A 14,373-nucleotide genomic window follows, 5' to 3' on the forward strand; every position below is an offset into this window, starting at 1 on the left:
CCAGCGTTCAAACGGCTGTGGAGTCGTTGACTCGAAAGAAAGACCTGTAAGAACCTCAGGAATGTGTGTGTCTGTGTATGTTTGTGTGTATGTATATGTGAGCTGAACATTGCATCAGGCCTTGAAACATCATGAAACATCGCATCTACATCTCTCTACAACTAGTTTTGGCTGTTGAAGGCAGTGGTTGCGTCCGAAAACGCATACCGTGCACTACATACTCAACATGCATACTATTGTTCAACGTACTTTTGTGTAAATAAACAGTAGTGTGTACCTTTTTCGGACGCACTGAGCTGTAATAATCGGGGTTAGGGTGTTAGGCTTAGGGTTACCCTCCCTGCCGTTGGAGACGCAGAACCATGGTAACCCCTGCCGACATGCGCTCTAGCAGCATCGCCAGATAACGCTTCAATTACTAAAAAAGAAAAGCAACTAGACCAACAGTCGCAGATGACAAAATCACAGATTTTTATATGTACAAATTTAAATTAAAGCATTTTTGATGTCACAGCGCTGCCTTGGTTGCTGTCCGTTTGTCTGTTTCGAACGTTGTTGTTGTTACTACTGCATTATGGGAAATTTATGCCGGCGTAGTGTCCACTGTTTGCATACTGAAACATTTCACCGGAAATAGTATGCAATTCATGTACCATTGGTTTCATACTTTGGTTTCGGACATACTAATAACTTTCACACTGTTTTAGCTACTAAATAGCATGTCAGTAGGGAATTTCGGACGCAACCAGTGTCCTTTTTTTATTATACCACTGAGGTGATCTCTTGTTCAGAGTGGCTTTAAGATGCTCAATGTGAATCCAAAGCTTCTTCCACATATTCAGCATATTTCGGGACACATCTTGATGTGTCAAACCTTAGACGAAGCTTTTTACCTGCATTGTTTCAGTTGAAAGAATGATGCAAGGAGATGCAAAGAAAGACAAACTCGATGCTTCGACTGCGAGTCAAACTCTGGCCTCTGACAGATGATCAGAATCTCTCAAATGAGGATGCAGCCTGAACTGTAATCCTCCTCTGACTCGCAGTGGAATCATCAGCGGTTTGTTGAGCTGCAGTCTGTAATGTGCGTGCATGCTTACTGTAACGTGTGCATGTTTTACCAACTAAAGCAAAGGAGGGGAGCTGTGATTGAAGTGTGATTTTGCCCTCCAGTGACTCGGCGTCCAGTGTCGGGACAGAGGATGTAGGAGAGGGGATTCGTCATTGGCTAGGCGTGCCCAGAGGAGCGTCCCGTGGTAGTGGCTCTCCCTACGGCAGCAGTACCATCAGCAGCCAAGGAGGGCGCCAGTCTGTCACTGACACCATGAGCACTTACAGCTTCCGGTAAGCCCCATCATTCTATTTTATTTTATTTATAGTGTCAAAATTAGGGATGCACCAAATCCAGCATTCGGACGAATATTGGGCTTTTTGATGGGGTTGGGTTTCTGCTGAACCTTAGAATGTTTTTCCACCGAACCAAACCCTACGCTTGCACTACGCGCGCCACGCTGGACGACGTAATGACGGCGCCGTTGATTACGGGAAGGTGTTTACGTAGGTGCAGCGTTCAATGCAGTAGGCTGTGAGAAAGTGGAAATGTAACTCGTGAGTAGAAAAAGTGTAGTTTGGCAGTACTTTCAGTCAAAAGAAGGCCATTCAAGTCCAGCTACATGTTCAATCTGTAATGCTGATTAGTCTGGTGGTGGCGAGGACCCTAAACTATACACAACATCACCGCTGTTACAACATCTGGTATGAAACATCTGAAAGAATACGAGTTGTGCATGAAGGAATCTACAGACAGCAGCCAAAATGCAGCAACTTCAGGTACGGCAAAGGAAGGACAGTCACTGTTTACTTCATTAATGTGTTTACTGAGTTCATGGACTGAGGATGGGACGAGGATTCGGTATTCGGTTTCGGATTCAGCAGAATCTTAACCAGTGGATTCGGTATTCGGCCGAACCCCAAAAATCTGGATTCGGTGCATCCCTAGTCAAAATATAACGGAAGTTATCTCAGGACACTTTACAGATAGAGTTGGTCTAGACCACACGCTATAATTTACAAACAATTTCCCAACAATTCCCCCTCAAAGAGCATTTGGTGCGATAGCTACAGGGAAAAACTTCCTTTTAGCAGGGAGAAACCTCGGACAGAACTTGGCTCTTGATGGGCGGCCATTTGCCGCGACCGGTTGGCTGATTACTAATTAAACATTTACAGATGTTTGTAGAGCTGCATAAGAACTGGAACTGAATTATTTCGATAACTGTATCATTATAATTATTTCAGATATCTTTTAAACAAAAGTGACAAACTTTCTCTGCCGATTTTCTGTTTTTCTTTTTCATAAATGACAGTAAATTGAGTATCTAATATTTAGGACTGTTGGTCATACAAAACAAAAAGCAACATTTAATTTCATAGACGTCTTCGTACTCAAAATTTTGCACATTTCATGCTCTTCGTTAAAAGGTGCAGTAGGTAAGACTTATAGAACTAACTTTCTGTCATATTTGCTGAAACTGACCCTATGTTCCAGTAGAACTACATGAAGCAGGTAATTAAAAAAATAAATCCAGCTCCTCTGGCTCCACCTACAGGCTGGAGTGGGATTTGCAAAAATCCACCGCTCCCTGTTCAGATGCACCAATCAGGGCCGGGGGGGGGGGGGGGGGGTCTAACTGCGTGTCAATCACTGCTCATGCACACACATTCATTCTCCCTTGTGGGGGGAGGGGCTTAGGAGACCATTTTGGGTTTAGCGGAAAGGGGGGAGGGACTGAGAAGTTGTCGATGTTCAAATTCTTTGGCTAAGTCCTGGATCTTCACAATCCTACCTACAGCACCTTTAAACCACTGTACATATATTTTAATTTGAAAACTTTTCAATTTTTTTTTTGATTTTGTATTTTGCAGTCTTAACTTGACTGCAGTACTTTTTGTTTTCTCTTACTTTGTTTATTGTGACTGTTATACATCAAAATACCAAGGCACACTCTTTGTATGATAAACCTGATTCTGACTAAACTATTAATTGATTAAGAAAATAATCTGCATATTAATCAATCATAAAATATGACATGGGCTTTTATGACAGATGCAGTGTCTCTTTTCTCCCTCTAAAGTTCTTGTGTGGACCCTGATGACGAGCGCTCTGAGGCTGGCGGAGGGGGAACCAGAGGTCCCGGTCGCGCCCCGTCCTCCTCCGCCCTGTCCGAGCTGCTGGACGGACTCCGCAAACGGCGAGCTGGCGGGGACACCGGCGACGGAGCTGGCAGCGCTGTCTCCCTGCCGGTGTATCAAACAACGGCGGCCTCGACTCTCAGACGGCGAGCCTCGGCCCTCTCTCTTGGCCCAGGCAACCTGCAGGAGCCCCGGCCCGGCCCCGGCATCCTCAAACCGCCATCCCCGCTGCTGCCTCGCGCCGCCAGCGCTCGCTCCATTGGTGACGCTCAGACATCGGTCGGCGCCTCCTCTACAGCCGGAGCCAAACTCTCTCGCTTCAACTCGAGTGATTCTCTGTCTTCGCTTCCCTCGCTGCCGCGCCTCTCCTCCTTGGCGACCTCCCTCGCTGCGCGCCACCACCCCCCCTCCCTGTCCATCCCGGAGGAGGACGCAGTTCAACCCCGCCGATCAGTGACGGCCCCCGTGGAGCGCTCCCCTCAGCCGTTGAGGCGGTGCATGCTGGGGAGTCTCGCTTCGGAGGACGGAGGCGAAGGCTCTCTGGGTTCAGAACCCATGGTGTTCCAAAACCGCCGGCTGATTGAGGATAGCGGGCGCGACGACGCAGCATCCGACATCCTGCCCGCCATCCGGAGAGCCCAGTCCGCCAGCAGCCTGGCCGGCTCGGTCAGAGGAGGCAGGAGGGCGCTGAGTGTGCACTTTGGAGAGCTGCCACCATCGAGCCGCAGCAGGAAGGGCTCCGAGACGGAGTCCTCCAGCTCAGGGGGATCAGGGGGAAGTTCCCAGGGCGGGGGGCCCAGACGCAGGGTTGAGAAGCCACAAGGAGAGAGACTGGAGGCGGAGGGCAGCGAGGGCGGAGACGTGGCTTCGGTCATGAAGAGATACCTTAAAAAGGAGATTGACTAAAGCAGATGAGGTGAGCTCTCAGGGTCTTTATTCAAAACCACAGAGGGGATTTTCTCCACACTCTTTAATTTAGATTTTCTTGCATCAGATTGTTTTTTCAATCAAGGGCCCCGTTTCCCAAAAAGCATCTATCTTACAAACCTTAAAAAGTCTTTCCAGAAAGTATCATGACTTAAGACTAGGGCTGGGCAATATTACATTACATTACATGTCATTTAGCTGACGCTTTCATCCAAAACGACTTCCAATTGCTATATATGTCAGAGGTCACACACACAACTAGGAGTTAAGTGCCTTGCTCAGGGACACATTGGTTGATGTATCGCAGTGGGAATCGAACCCTGGTCTCCCACACCAAAGCCATGTGTTATATCCACTGCGCCATCACCACCCAATATATTGATATTATATCGACATATGAGACTACATATTGTCTTAAATTTTGGATATCGTAATATGGCATAAGTGTTGTCTTTTCCTGGTGTAATATCTGAACTCACCAGACTGTTCTAGCTGTTTTATTATTTGCCTTTAGCCACTTAGTCATTATATCCACATTATTGGTGATAATTTATTAAAACTGTCATTGTTCATATTTTGTGGAAGCAGCAATAGTCAACCCTGCAATATCGCCGCAATATCGGCATCCATGTATTTGGTGAAAAATATTATGATATTTGATTTTCAATATCACCCAGCTCTACTTGAGACGCTATTAAAAAGTCTTAATCTTCAATGGACTTCCTCCCACTAACATGAATTAGGAAGGGAGTGAGCTGAAAGCTGCACACTGTCGTTTTTATACTGAGTAATTACTGAAGTATACACATTTCTTTTTGTCATTTATAACATTTACAACATTTTTCACTTTGCAATTATTGTATTCTTACGTTAGTGGTGTGGCTCCATGGATGGCAATGTACAATGGGATCTCATGGGAAGGTGTATGTAAAGAACTACTTTTAAGCATATTTTGCTTAATTTTCAGCTTTTCGCGTGTCAATTAACAACCCGTTCTCATTCCCAACTCGTTTGTTTTAAACGTGCGGTTAACGTTGTGAATTCAAGCTAAACTGCTTGGTTAGGTTTGGGAAACAATTGTGGTATGGTTTAAAATGAGTTTGTTACATAAATTAAGTTGGGTACATACAGTTGAATCAACATTAGTCTATATCCACGACGTTCCACTTCCGAGATTGCTCCGGTCCCGCAGGAAATTCCGCCGGATGCATGTCTTTTTTAAACTCCGGTGGATTTGTGAGGACTGTGGTTAACTGCTCCTCAGATCTCTGCAGGGTAAATCCAGACAGCTAGCTAGACTATCTGTCCAATCTGAGTTTTCTGTTGCACGACTAAAACTACTTTTGAACGTACACGTTCCACCAAAACGTTCCTTCCCCGAGGCTATTTTGCAGCAGCTCCGTCCGGCACTTAGCACCGCCCAAGACAATTGTGATTGGTTTAAAGAAATGCCAATAAACCAGAGCACGTTTTTCTCCCATCCCAGAATGCTGTGTGGACTAGCCAGACCTTCCTCTGCAGCTCTGTGGAGGAAGGTCTGGCAATGCGAGACTAAGTCAACGTTGACTTTTGCTTTTTCACGGGACGCGAACAATGGTCTCCTAGGGGATATTTCTTTGTTTGTTTGACCCATCCCAATGTGGACTTTCTTGCTCTTTATACTACATCACAATGTAAGTCAGTAGAGCCTAAATGGTGTGAAATGACACGCGAAAAGCTAGAAATGCGTTGTAATAACACGCAAAAGGACTTAAGAAATTGGCATGTTATTCATACACCATTTGGTGACACCAGACTGCAATGTCGGTCTGTCTAGCACTTTGGTCCCAACTGAAATATCTCAACAACTGTTGGATGGATTGCAATGAAATGTTGCTTCACACATTCATGTTCCCCAGAGGATGAATTGTAAAAACTTTGGTGATCCTCTGACTTTTCCTCCAGCGCCACCATGAGGTTGATATGTGTAGGTTTTTTTTTTTGTAAAATGTCTCAACAACTATTGGGTTGATTTCCATGAAATGTAGTCCAGGCATTCATGTTCCCCTCAGGATGAATCATAATATATTTTCAGCCAGCGCTGTCATCAGAATCATCAACATTTCAATGTTTCCAACACTTCGGTTTTGTCATCGTTTAAGCAGGTTTCACCAAGTCAAATTCCAGACTTTTTAAGACCGTTTTAAGACCATTATGAATGAAATTAAAGACCTATATCGCAACATCAATTAAGCCCTAAATTCAGTTTTTTCGCTAAACTTGCACTCCCCCAAAGCTGATGAATAAAATCCGTTTTATGTGGTACAATCTGTAAGAGACTCGCGCCAATAACACGAAAGCTGATTATTTAGACGCGTGAAAGAAAGAACTGAAACACCACGGAATAATAAAAAAAGAGCATTAGAGGTAGCGTTGCACTGACGTAGGAAAATTAAGACCTAGAACACAATACTTCATCAAATTAAAGACTTTTGAAGGCCTAAAATTTTGATTTTGAAATTTTTTACTTTATAAGATCTCGCGGAAGCCCCGTTTATGACCAAACACCTGCAGAACTAAAGACATCCCATCAATTTAGCAGAGGCTGAATGTGACTGCAAACTGAAACCACGGAGATAAATCAACAAGTAATCGTCATTCATTTGATTTTATGGTTATGAGGGTTGTAAAACATGTGACGTCAGTTTCTCCGAAATGAGAACTTGTACTGCGGAGAGAAGATAAATATCTCTCAAGTCGGACTCTGACGTGGTGATATTTTTAGTCCCCCGATTCAGCTTCCAGTGCAGTGATTCAGTGTTCACACTTGGCACCTTTTTTAACAAGAAAAAGTTGACTAGGGCGCTTTTGTAGTAAAAAAAAAAAATAGAAAAGCTGGCAGCGCTTTGGTTCCAAAAAGCAGCCAAGAGCGTCTTTTGTTGCTATAACAACAGCTACTGCTACAGTATCCCAGTGGAGCGGTGCTAACGTTAAATAAAACAAAGTGGTGGAGCGAGCTAGAGAGAAGAGAGAGAGAGAGAGAGAGAGAGAGAGAGAGCGGGGTGCTAACGTTAGATAAAACAAAGTGGTGGAGCGAGCTAGAGAAAGAACACAGAGAGAGAGATAGAGAGAGAGAGACAGAGAGAGAGAGAGAGAGACAGAGAGAGAGAGAGAGAGAGAGAGAGAGAGAGAGAGAGAGAGACAGAGAGAGAGAGAGAGAGAGAGAGAGAGAGCGGTGCTAACGTTAAATAAAACAAAGTGGTGGAGCGAGCTAGAAAAAGGAGAGAGAGAGAGAGAGAGAGAGAGAGAGAGAGAGAGCGGGGTGCTAACATTAGATAAAACAAAGTGGTGGAGCGAGCTAGAGAAAGAACAGAGAGAGAGCGATGCTACTAACGTGCAAGTTCCCTGTACAGGGAGCACCCGGTCATATCATATAATTCGCTGCGCTCCGACTCCATTTTTTCTTGTTGTTATGGAAACGACAGGTCTGGCTACTCCGCTTGTCATTGGTCGGTTGTCAAAAAAATGCTTGACGTAGGGCGTTTTTTTTTCGCTCTGAGCTGCAGAAAAAGACGCTGGCACTGGCGTTAAAAAAAAACTCTGGACTTTTTAAAAAACACTGTTTACTCCACAAGATTATAATGTAAAACAGACGCTGGCAGCTTCAAGTGTGAACATAGCCTGAGGTGTTTGATGAATACACGCCCAGACCTGCACACAGTATTCATGGCTGCACATACACAGTTTACCCCTCTCTCTGTTCCACAGCATCCTTTCTGCTCTGACCACCTTGTCTTTGTCTTTTCTCTTCCATCAGACTCTTTATGTGTCCACATCTAGACAGACTGAAGACTGCAGTCAAGGCTGAACGAAAACACTTCACAAGCTGACTCTTATTAACGCCACCTGAAAATACATTTGCCCTCAGTCAACTGTATTTTCAGATGAGCACTGTTTGTATATGAATAAATAAAAAAAAATGAAATTAACCTTTCGCTTTGTGAATTTATTCCATTTATTTCTCATATTTGACATTTGTCTCACTTCATATGCAACTTAAAGGTACAATATGTAACATTTCCTCATCTAAAAAGTACTACCATATGTTATATACTTTGTTTCCAACAATGTTCAAAGCCAAAGAAATCGATTATTTTAATTACGGTAAGGTTACCTTTAACATTTGATCGCCAAATAGTGTACGTTTAAATAACTTAAATGTAATTTGTTCATTTATTTTCAGCTGTGGATGAATGTACATGCATTGTAGTTTTAGAGATCCTTTAAACTATAAGTAAGTATTTACACTGAGTTTCTGTTGGTATTCTACAAAGTAATACAGATACTTTCAAAGGAGGCTGTCCCACAGTGTCCCAATATTGGGGGGAAATAAAAATATGCAGTGGTGGAAGAACATATACTCAAATACTGTTCCAGGTAAGCATAATAGTACGTTATTCATAGGGGCCAACTACTTTTATTTTAAATACATTTAGCTCATAATACTTATGTACTTTTACTCAAGTAAACAGTTGAATGCAAGACTTTTACTCGTAGTTAAGTATTTCTAAAAGGTTGTTTTGTTACTTTTACTTGAGGCACATTTGTAATTGTTGCAGTTACATTATAATAATGTATAATTTGGACACATCAGGAGAAAATTTACTTTGTTTCAGATGTGTTTCTGTTTCAGGACCAAACCCTCATGAGATCTGGCAACACAGAGAAGACTAACGTCAGCTAACGTTCGTGAACGCCCTAACAAAACTAATCTCCGTGACGCTAAATATGTCTTTTAGCTGTGTAAATATCTAACGTTAGCAAAAAGAACATATTAATACGTTATTTAAATAGAACTTTTCATCCATCCACACGATGTTCACTACATGTTCAAACGAGGCCACGCCCCTTCAGGAGACAGGAAGTGTGGACCGGTTCATACCGTTGAAATGCGCTATCTTTAGTATAGAGGATCTTTGGAGAGTTACTTTTCCAGCCAGTTTGGCGATTCAGAAGATCAGGAAGTCAATAGGCTGCTTACCCACAGTGACAAGCTTCCAAAACATTATCTAGTCAACAATTAAAATGTTCTGAAACGCTGCACACATAAACTGAGCCTCTGACCTTATGTGCAGGGTCAGTGAGCTAGCTCACGATGTGATTTCATCTTGATAAAGTTAAAGTAAGCTTCTTGTGTCTGAAGGTTAAGGCCAAACTGTCAGCGCTTCATTGGATACGTTTCCGTGTTCTTCATCCCCATCTGTTGCTCTGCAGGAGCCGAGCCAGAGTTCAGCTAGAGGTAACACTCACTGCAAGTCAAAACCATCTGCAGCAGGCAGAGCCAGGCTGAGTGGAGCAGATGCACGTCTGACGGAAAACTGGCCTCTGCATTACAGCCAAAATGAAATTCCCCTGAGATATTTCTACTGCTTTCTACAGCTCTAAGGTTTGCACTGGTTCTACGTTATTCTCTAAAAAAAAAAAAAAAATCAGTGAAGCCTTTTCCCTTTCTAAAAGGAGGTTGTACAAGTTTTCATGAAAATAAAAACACGACAGGAGGAAATTGTGTATTTGTTGGGGACTATTTTCAGCAGAGGATTCATCCACATTTGGTGTGTTTTCAGTGAGTATTTGTGTCAGCAGGACGGTGTGTGGTAGCCTGGTCCTACCAGACTCTGGTCCATTAGCCTGGTCCTACCAGACTCTGGTACATTAGCCTGGTCCTACCAGACTCTGGTCCACTAGCCTGGTCCTACCAGACTCTGGTCCACTAGCCTGGTCCTACCAGACTCTGGTACATTAGCCTGGTCCTACCAGACTCTGATCCACTAGCCTGGTCCTACCAGACTCTGATCCACTAGCCTGGTCCTACCAGACTCTGGTCCATTAGCCTGGTCCTACCAGACTCTGGTCCATTAGCCTGGTCCTACCAGACTCTGGTCCATTTCATTGGTCCAGAGAGTCTGGCCACTCTCCATTGACAAGTGTTAACTTTCTTGAAGGCGGGTACTCTGTTGAAGTTTAGAACTATTGGATCTGCCCAGAGCCACTCTGGATCTGCTGTAACCAATCGCTAACGTTTGGTCGTGACGCCGGCTTACGCTGGATTTCCACTGAATGCAGAACGTCTGCGGACCGTCTCCGCTGCGGAACGGCTCCACGCTCCGCCGTCCGTCAATACCCACTAGGTCCGAATTTGTTGCGGCACGGCTGCAGCCATGACTGACAGCTGTAGTCACGAGGACCCACGAGATCTCACGAATTCACGTAGAATAGAACCACAAAACCAACAACAGTTAGTTTCCATCCAGAGGAGTAGAGGGGGAACTACTCTGAGCTGTGTTTTCAAGGTGTAGTGCAGGGAAATATGATCTGCCGTGAGCACGGTGGATTTTATTTTGAAAATTAACCGGATGTTTATTTTGTTTCTGTGCTCGACTTCCTGTCCCGCGCTATCTGCCGTGTGCTGAATTGCTTCGGAGCTCTCCGGCGTCCGGCAACAATAGAAGTTCTGGGTATCTGCTCCGGAGGGCTGGGACCGCCGGAGCTGGGACGGAGTCGGGACGCAGCCGTTCTGCAGTCAGTGGAAATACACACACTGACTTTAATGGAAACCTAATGACTCCACCGCCGTTACGGAGCGGATCCGCAGCCGTTACGCATCCAGTGGAAATTGGGTGTTAGCATCGATAGCGTTAGCCTTAGCCAACTCCTTCACCGCTAACGGAGCGAGCTGGAAAATTAAACTGTTCCCAAACCCCGTGGGGAGGAGGACCACAACATCATGGCCACCAACACAACTCAGCAAAGATTGTTCTTGCTCGGGCTTTAACTTCTGGATATTCAGCAGCGTTGCCACAACGGACCGAATGGCTTCGCTCACATCTTTCTCCTCCGCCATTACGGAACTACAACTCAAACTAGCGCACAACCTCAACGTCATCGTTCTCAGCCACTCCCTCTGTTCGCTGATTGGACCGGTGAAGATTTGACCGGAGAAAACCCAAGAATATACCGCAAACCCAGACGGAGTACTGAAGGGAAATGAAAATTGAGCGGAAGTACGTAGGAGGGCGGAGCCAGGCTAGTGTGGGGGATTGGGTCAAAATAAACTACAGTGTGTGTTCATGGTGATGAAGAAGCATGTCGTCTTTGTTTGGCCTTTGAACTGTAGGTGTGTCCCGTTACTCTTTAAGTGCCTCCTTGTTTCTTTGACTGCATTTATTTTGTGGCCCAGAACTTAACGTTTGCCCCGCCATTTTTCCGTCCCAATACTGTAGGAAAACAACTCTTATATCACCTCATACAAACAGAAGTTTTCCCAACACAATAAATCTGCTAAATGAAAACGAGTGGCATTAATGATACAAGTCATAGCAACCAGGATGATTAGTTTATAAGAATATCTCCGGCTACAGATGATAGGATCTTAGATTATGGGTTTATAATATTATGGATTAACATTATCTGAAGATCTGATGGAGATTCCACACACTCTGTCTTGAACTGTGTGAAATGTTCATGCGGCACCAGCACAGCAGCTTAAAATCCATGTATCTGCAATTATTTAATCAATGTAATCTTTGTCATAGAACAATAAATACAAGCCGTGACCGGCTGCAGGACTTTTGCGATTGATTTACTCATTCAGAAGTCATCAATGTGGGTTTTACAAAGATAGAAGGCAGTGCTGTGTGATTCTGTGCATTTCTTCTTGTTGGTAAAAAGAGGAAGGAAACGGACTGCAGTAACGGAGAAAAAAAGAGCGAACACAACATCTTGTAACATTGGTTCAAAAATCCTTGTGAACTCCCCAAAGTCTGCAGCTTTTCCATCCAATGCAGCAGCTGTTTCACTGATGTATTCCTCCTCTATGAAGGTGACAATCATTGTAAAGTACAGCTCTGTTCTTGTTGAAAATGTATTCATCATCGTATAATCACCAGATGTGAAGTTGCACGGGGAAGAGAGAAAATTTAATTGACAGCAGTGCCAATTGACCCTTGGCTAAGCTCCTTTTTTGTTACCGTTGCGCAATCTGTCAAACTTTCCATTGTAGCAAAGCATGTGGTTAACAATGATAACCATGGCAGATTTACCATAAAAATTCTTAGTAACTTTTAAAACATGGATCCTTAAAGAAGTAGATGAAAGCAGGCTCTCATGTCTAGCTGGGCACCGTCTATTGATCCGGCTAAAATGAAAAACTGTCCGACTTTATCAGGTTAGCTAGCTTATTAAGCTAACGTCAGTGCTTAATTTGTAAAGTGGGAGGTCCCGGAGCGCAGAGGGGGGGTGGATCCGGCGACTCAAAACGGGGGTAACTGTGTGTACATCAGGGCAATGTTTATTTTTATTTCAGAACATGCACTGCATCGGTGCGAAATGTAAAAAAACAACAAAAAAAACACTGCAACAAGCACTTTAATGGCAGCAATTATCCATCAGACTATTAAATTAACCAAAAAACCCACCTTGGTCTCCACATCCTTGATCGTCAGTAACGGTTTCTGCTTGTTTGGGATCTGACTGGCCAGCGTATTTGAAAAACTTTGTTGTCTTTTTGACATTTTTCCCCTGAGTGAAATGAGGCTATAACAGCAATCTCAACCAGCACAAGCGCTTGTGTCACTTGAAGTGCCTCCCCTCCCTCTATCTCCCCTCCCTCCGTCCCTCTCCCCCCTCTGTCTCCCCTCCCTCCGTCCCTCTCCCCCCTCTGTCTCCCCTCCCTCCGTCCCTCTCCCCCCTCTGTCTCCCCTTCCTCCGTCACTCTCCTTCCTCTGTCTCCCCTTCCTCCGTCACTCTCCTCCCTCTATCTCCCCTCCCTTCGTCCCTCTCCTCCCTCTGTCTCCCCTCCCTCCGTCCCTCTCCCCCCTCTGTCTCCCCTCCCTCTCCCCCCTCTGTCTCCCCTCCCTCCGTCACTCTCCCCCCTCTGTCTCCCCTCCCTCCGTCACTCTCCTCCCTCTATCTCCCCTCCCTTCGTCCCTCTCCTCCCTCTGTCTCCCCTCCCTCCGTCCCTCTCCTCCCTCTATCTCCCCTCCCTTCGTCCCTCTCCTCCCTCTGTCTCCCCTCCCTCCATCCCTTCACCTCAAAATGCATCGGAAATGCAAACACAAGATTTTTGTGCAACTTCATTGGGGAATAAAGACTAACAAGACAGATAAAAACATTGAACACTACACAAACAGTCATTTATTTTTTTCATTTAGGCGATTAATTTGTCACAGTGACACAGGAGGAGCCAGATCCAATAAAAAAGGTTCCGGTTCCAACGTCGGAGGTGCCAGAACATGTTCCGGCTCAAATTAAGCCCAGGCTAACGTTAACATCACCGACTGACTTTTAGATTTTTCCGGTTAGCATGACAACTGCCACTGGCAGCATAGGCGCTGAAAATACTGAGCACCCAGTGCCAGACTGCCAGTAGGCTACATTCATTTAAAATTAAACAGTGCAGTTGGTGCTAAGTGGAGCGTCTGACTGCCTAGGCTACTAGACAGGTGGAAGTGATTCTTAATTTCCCACGAAGCTCCAATCCTATCTTTATTTGTGAGAAGTGGTGCTGTCCTGAGGTGAAAGCCTACTTTACGGCTTTATTATCGAGTGAATAGGCGTGTGTGTTCGTGTCGGCTGCTGTCCATTTCCTAAGGTTCTAAAACGCAAACATTTTTTGACTACTTTTTTTTTTTTTTAAAGGACGTGCGCCTGTGAGCATCCACGGAGGAAAACATAAATCGGCGCCTATGACTGGCAGAGTTTATCAAGCTAGCTATCTTATTAAGCTTATATCTAATTAAGCTAATATAGTTCTGTATGTAAGACATTTAAGATCCCTTATTTAATTCTAAAAATAAATGCATTTAGCTGCTTAGCTTACATAACCCTCTGTGGTCGAAGGGCATTTTTATATACACATTTTAAGGTATCTGCATATAACTGATCCCCATGTGTTTCATATCAAAATGTTCAGAACAAACTCAGCTTTCTGTATGTGACGCCCAAATCTGTTCCAGAGCACTGTGTAAAGAGATAATTTGGCCCTAAAGTTGATGTTCGCTTTTTGAAATTTCTTAAATCTCTTGTGAAAACAAACCTACACTCAATTGTTTTGGTGCTATGAGTTTACAAAAAGTCTTAGGTTCACAAAAGTAGCGTAATATATGAATAAAATAGTAAATAAATGTCTAAAATGAAATTTTGCAATGTCGCTTTTTGAGTAGGAGTGTTGTCAAACATCACTGGGACTCACCGGTGCGTCTTTTGTCCTCAGAGGGT

At 44.3% G+C, this 14,373-nt stretch overlaps 1 protein-coding gene and 1 long non-coding RNA gene across 5 annotated transcripts in view; both read left to right on the plus strand.

The window, feature by feature from the left end:
- Positions 1 to 8,068, plus strand: part of LOC116041772 (unconventional myosin-XVIIIb) — an 84,671-nt gene extending 76,603 nt beyond the window's left edge. For 3 of the 4 annotated variants that reach the window (XM_035991746.1, XM_031287803.2, XM_031287806.2), the window contains 4 exons: positions 5 to 46; positions 1,174 to 1,344; positions 3,135 to 4,108; positions 7,916 to 8,068. In XM_035991746.1, the coding sequence (XP_035847639.1) occupies positions 5 to 46; positions 1,174 to 1,344; positions 3,135 to 4,098 (1,177 nt within the window). In that variant the 3' untranslated portion in view covers positions 4,099 to 4,108; positions 7,916 to 8,068. The remainder of the gene's footprint in view (positions 1 to 4; positions 47 to 1,173; positions 1,345 to 3,134; positions 4,109 to 7,915) is intronic. The other variant, XM_031287805.2, reaches the window with a different exon arrangement.
- LOC116041906 lies at positions 55 to 684 on the plus strand. The gene is made up of 2 exons (XR_004103049.2): positions 55 to 310; positions 353 to 684. It is a non-coding gene; the product is annotated as an uncharacterized LOC116041906 (long non-coding RNA).
- Positions 8,069 to 14,373: the final 6,305 nt, after the last annotated feature.

This window comes from Sander lucioperca, chromosome 14, assembly GCF_008315115.2.
Source record: "Sander lucioperca isolate FBNREF2018 chromosome 14, SLUC_FBN_1.2, whole genome shotgun sequence".
NCBI classification, from domain to species: Eukaryota; Metazoa; Chordata; class Actinopteri; order Perciformes; family Percidae; genus Sander; species Sander lucioperca.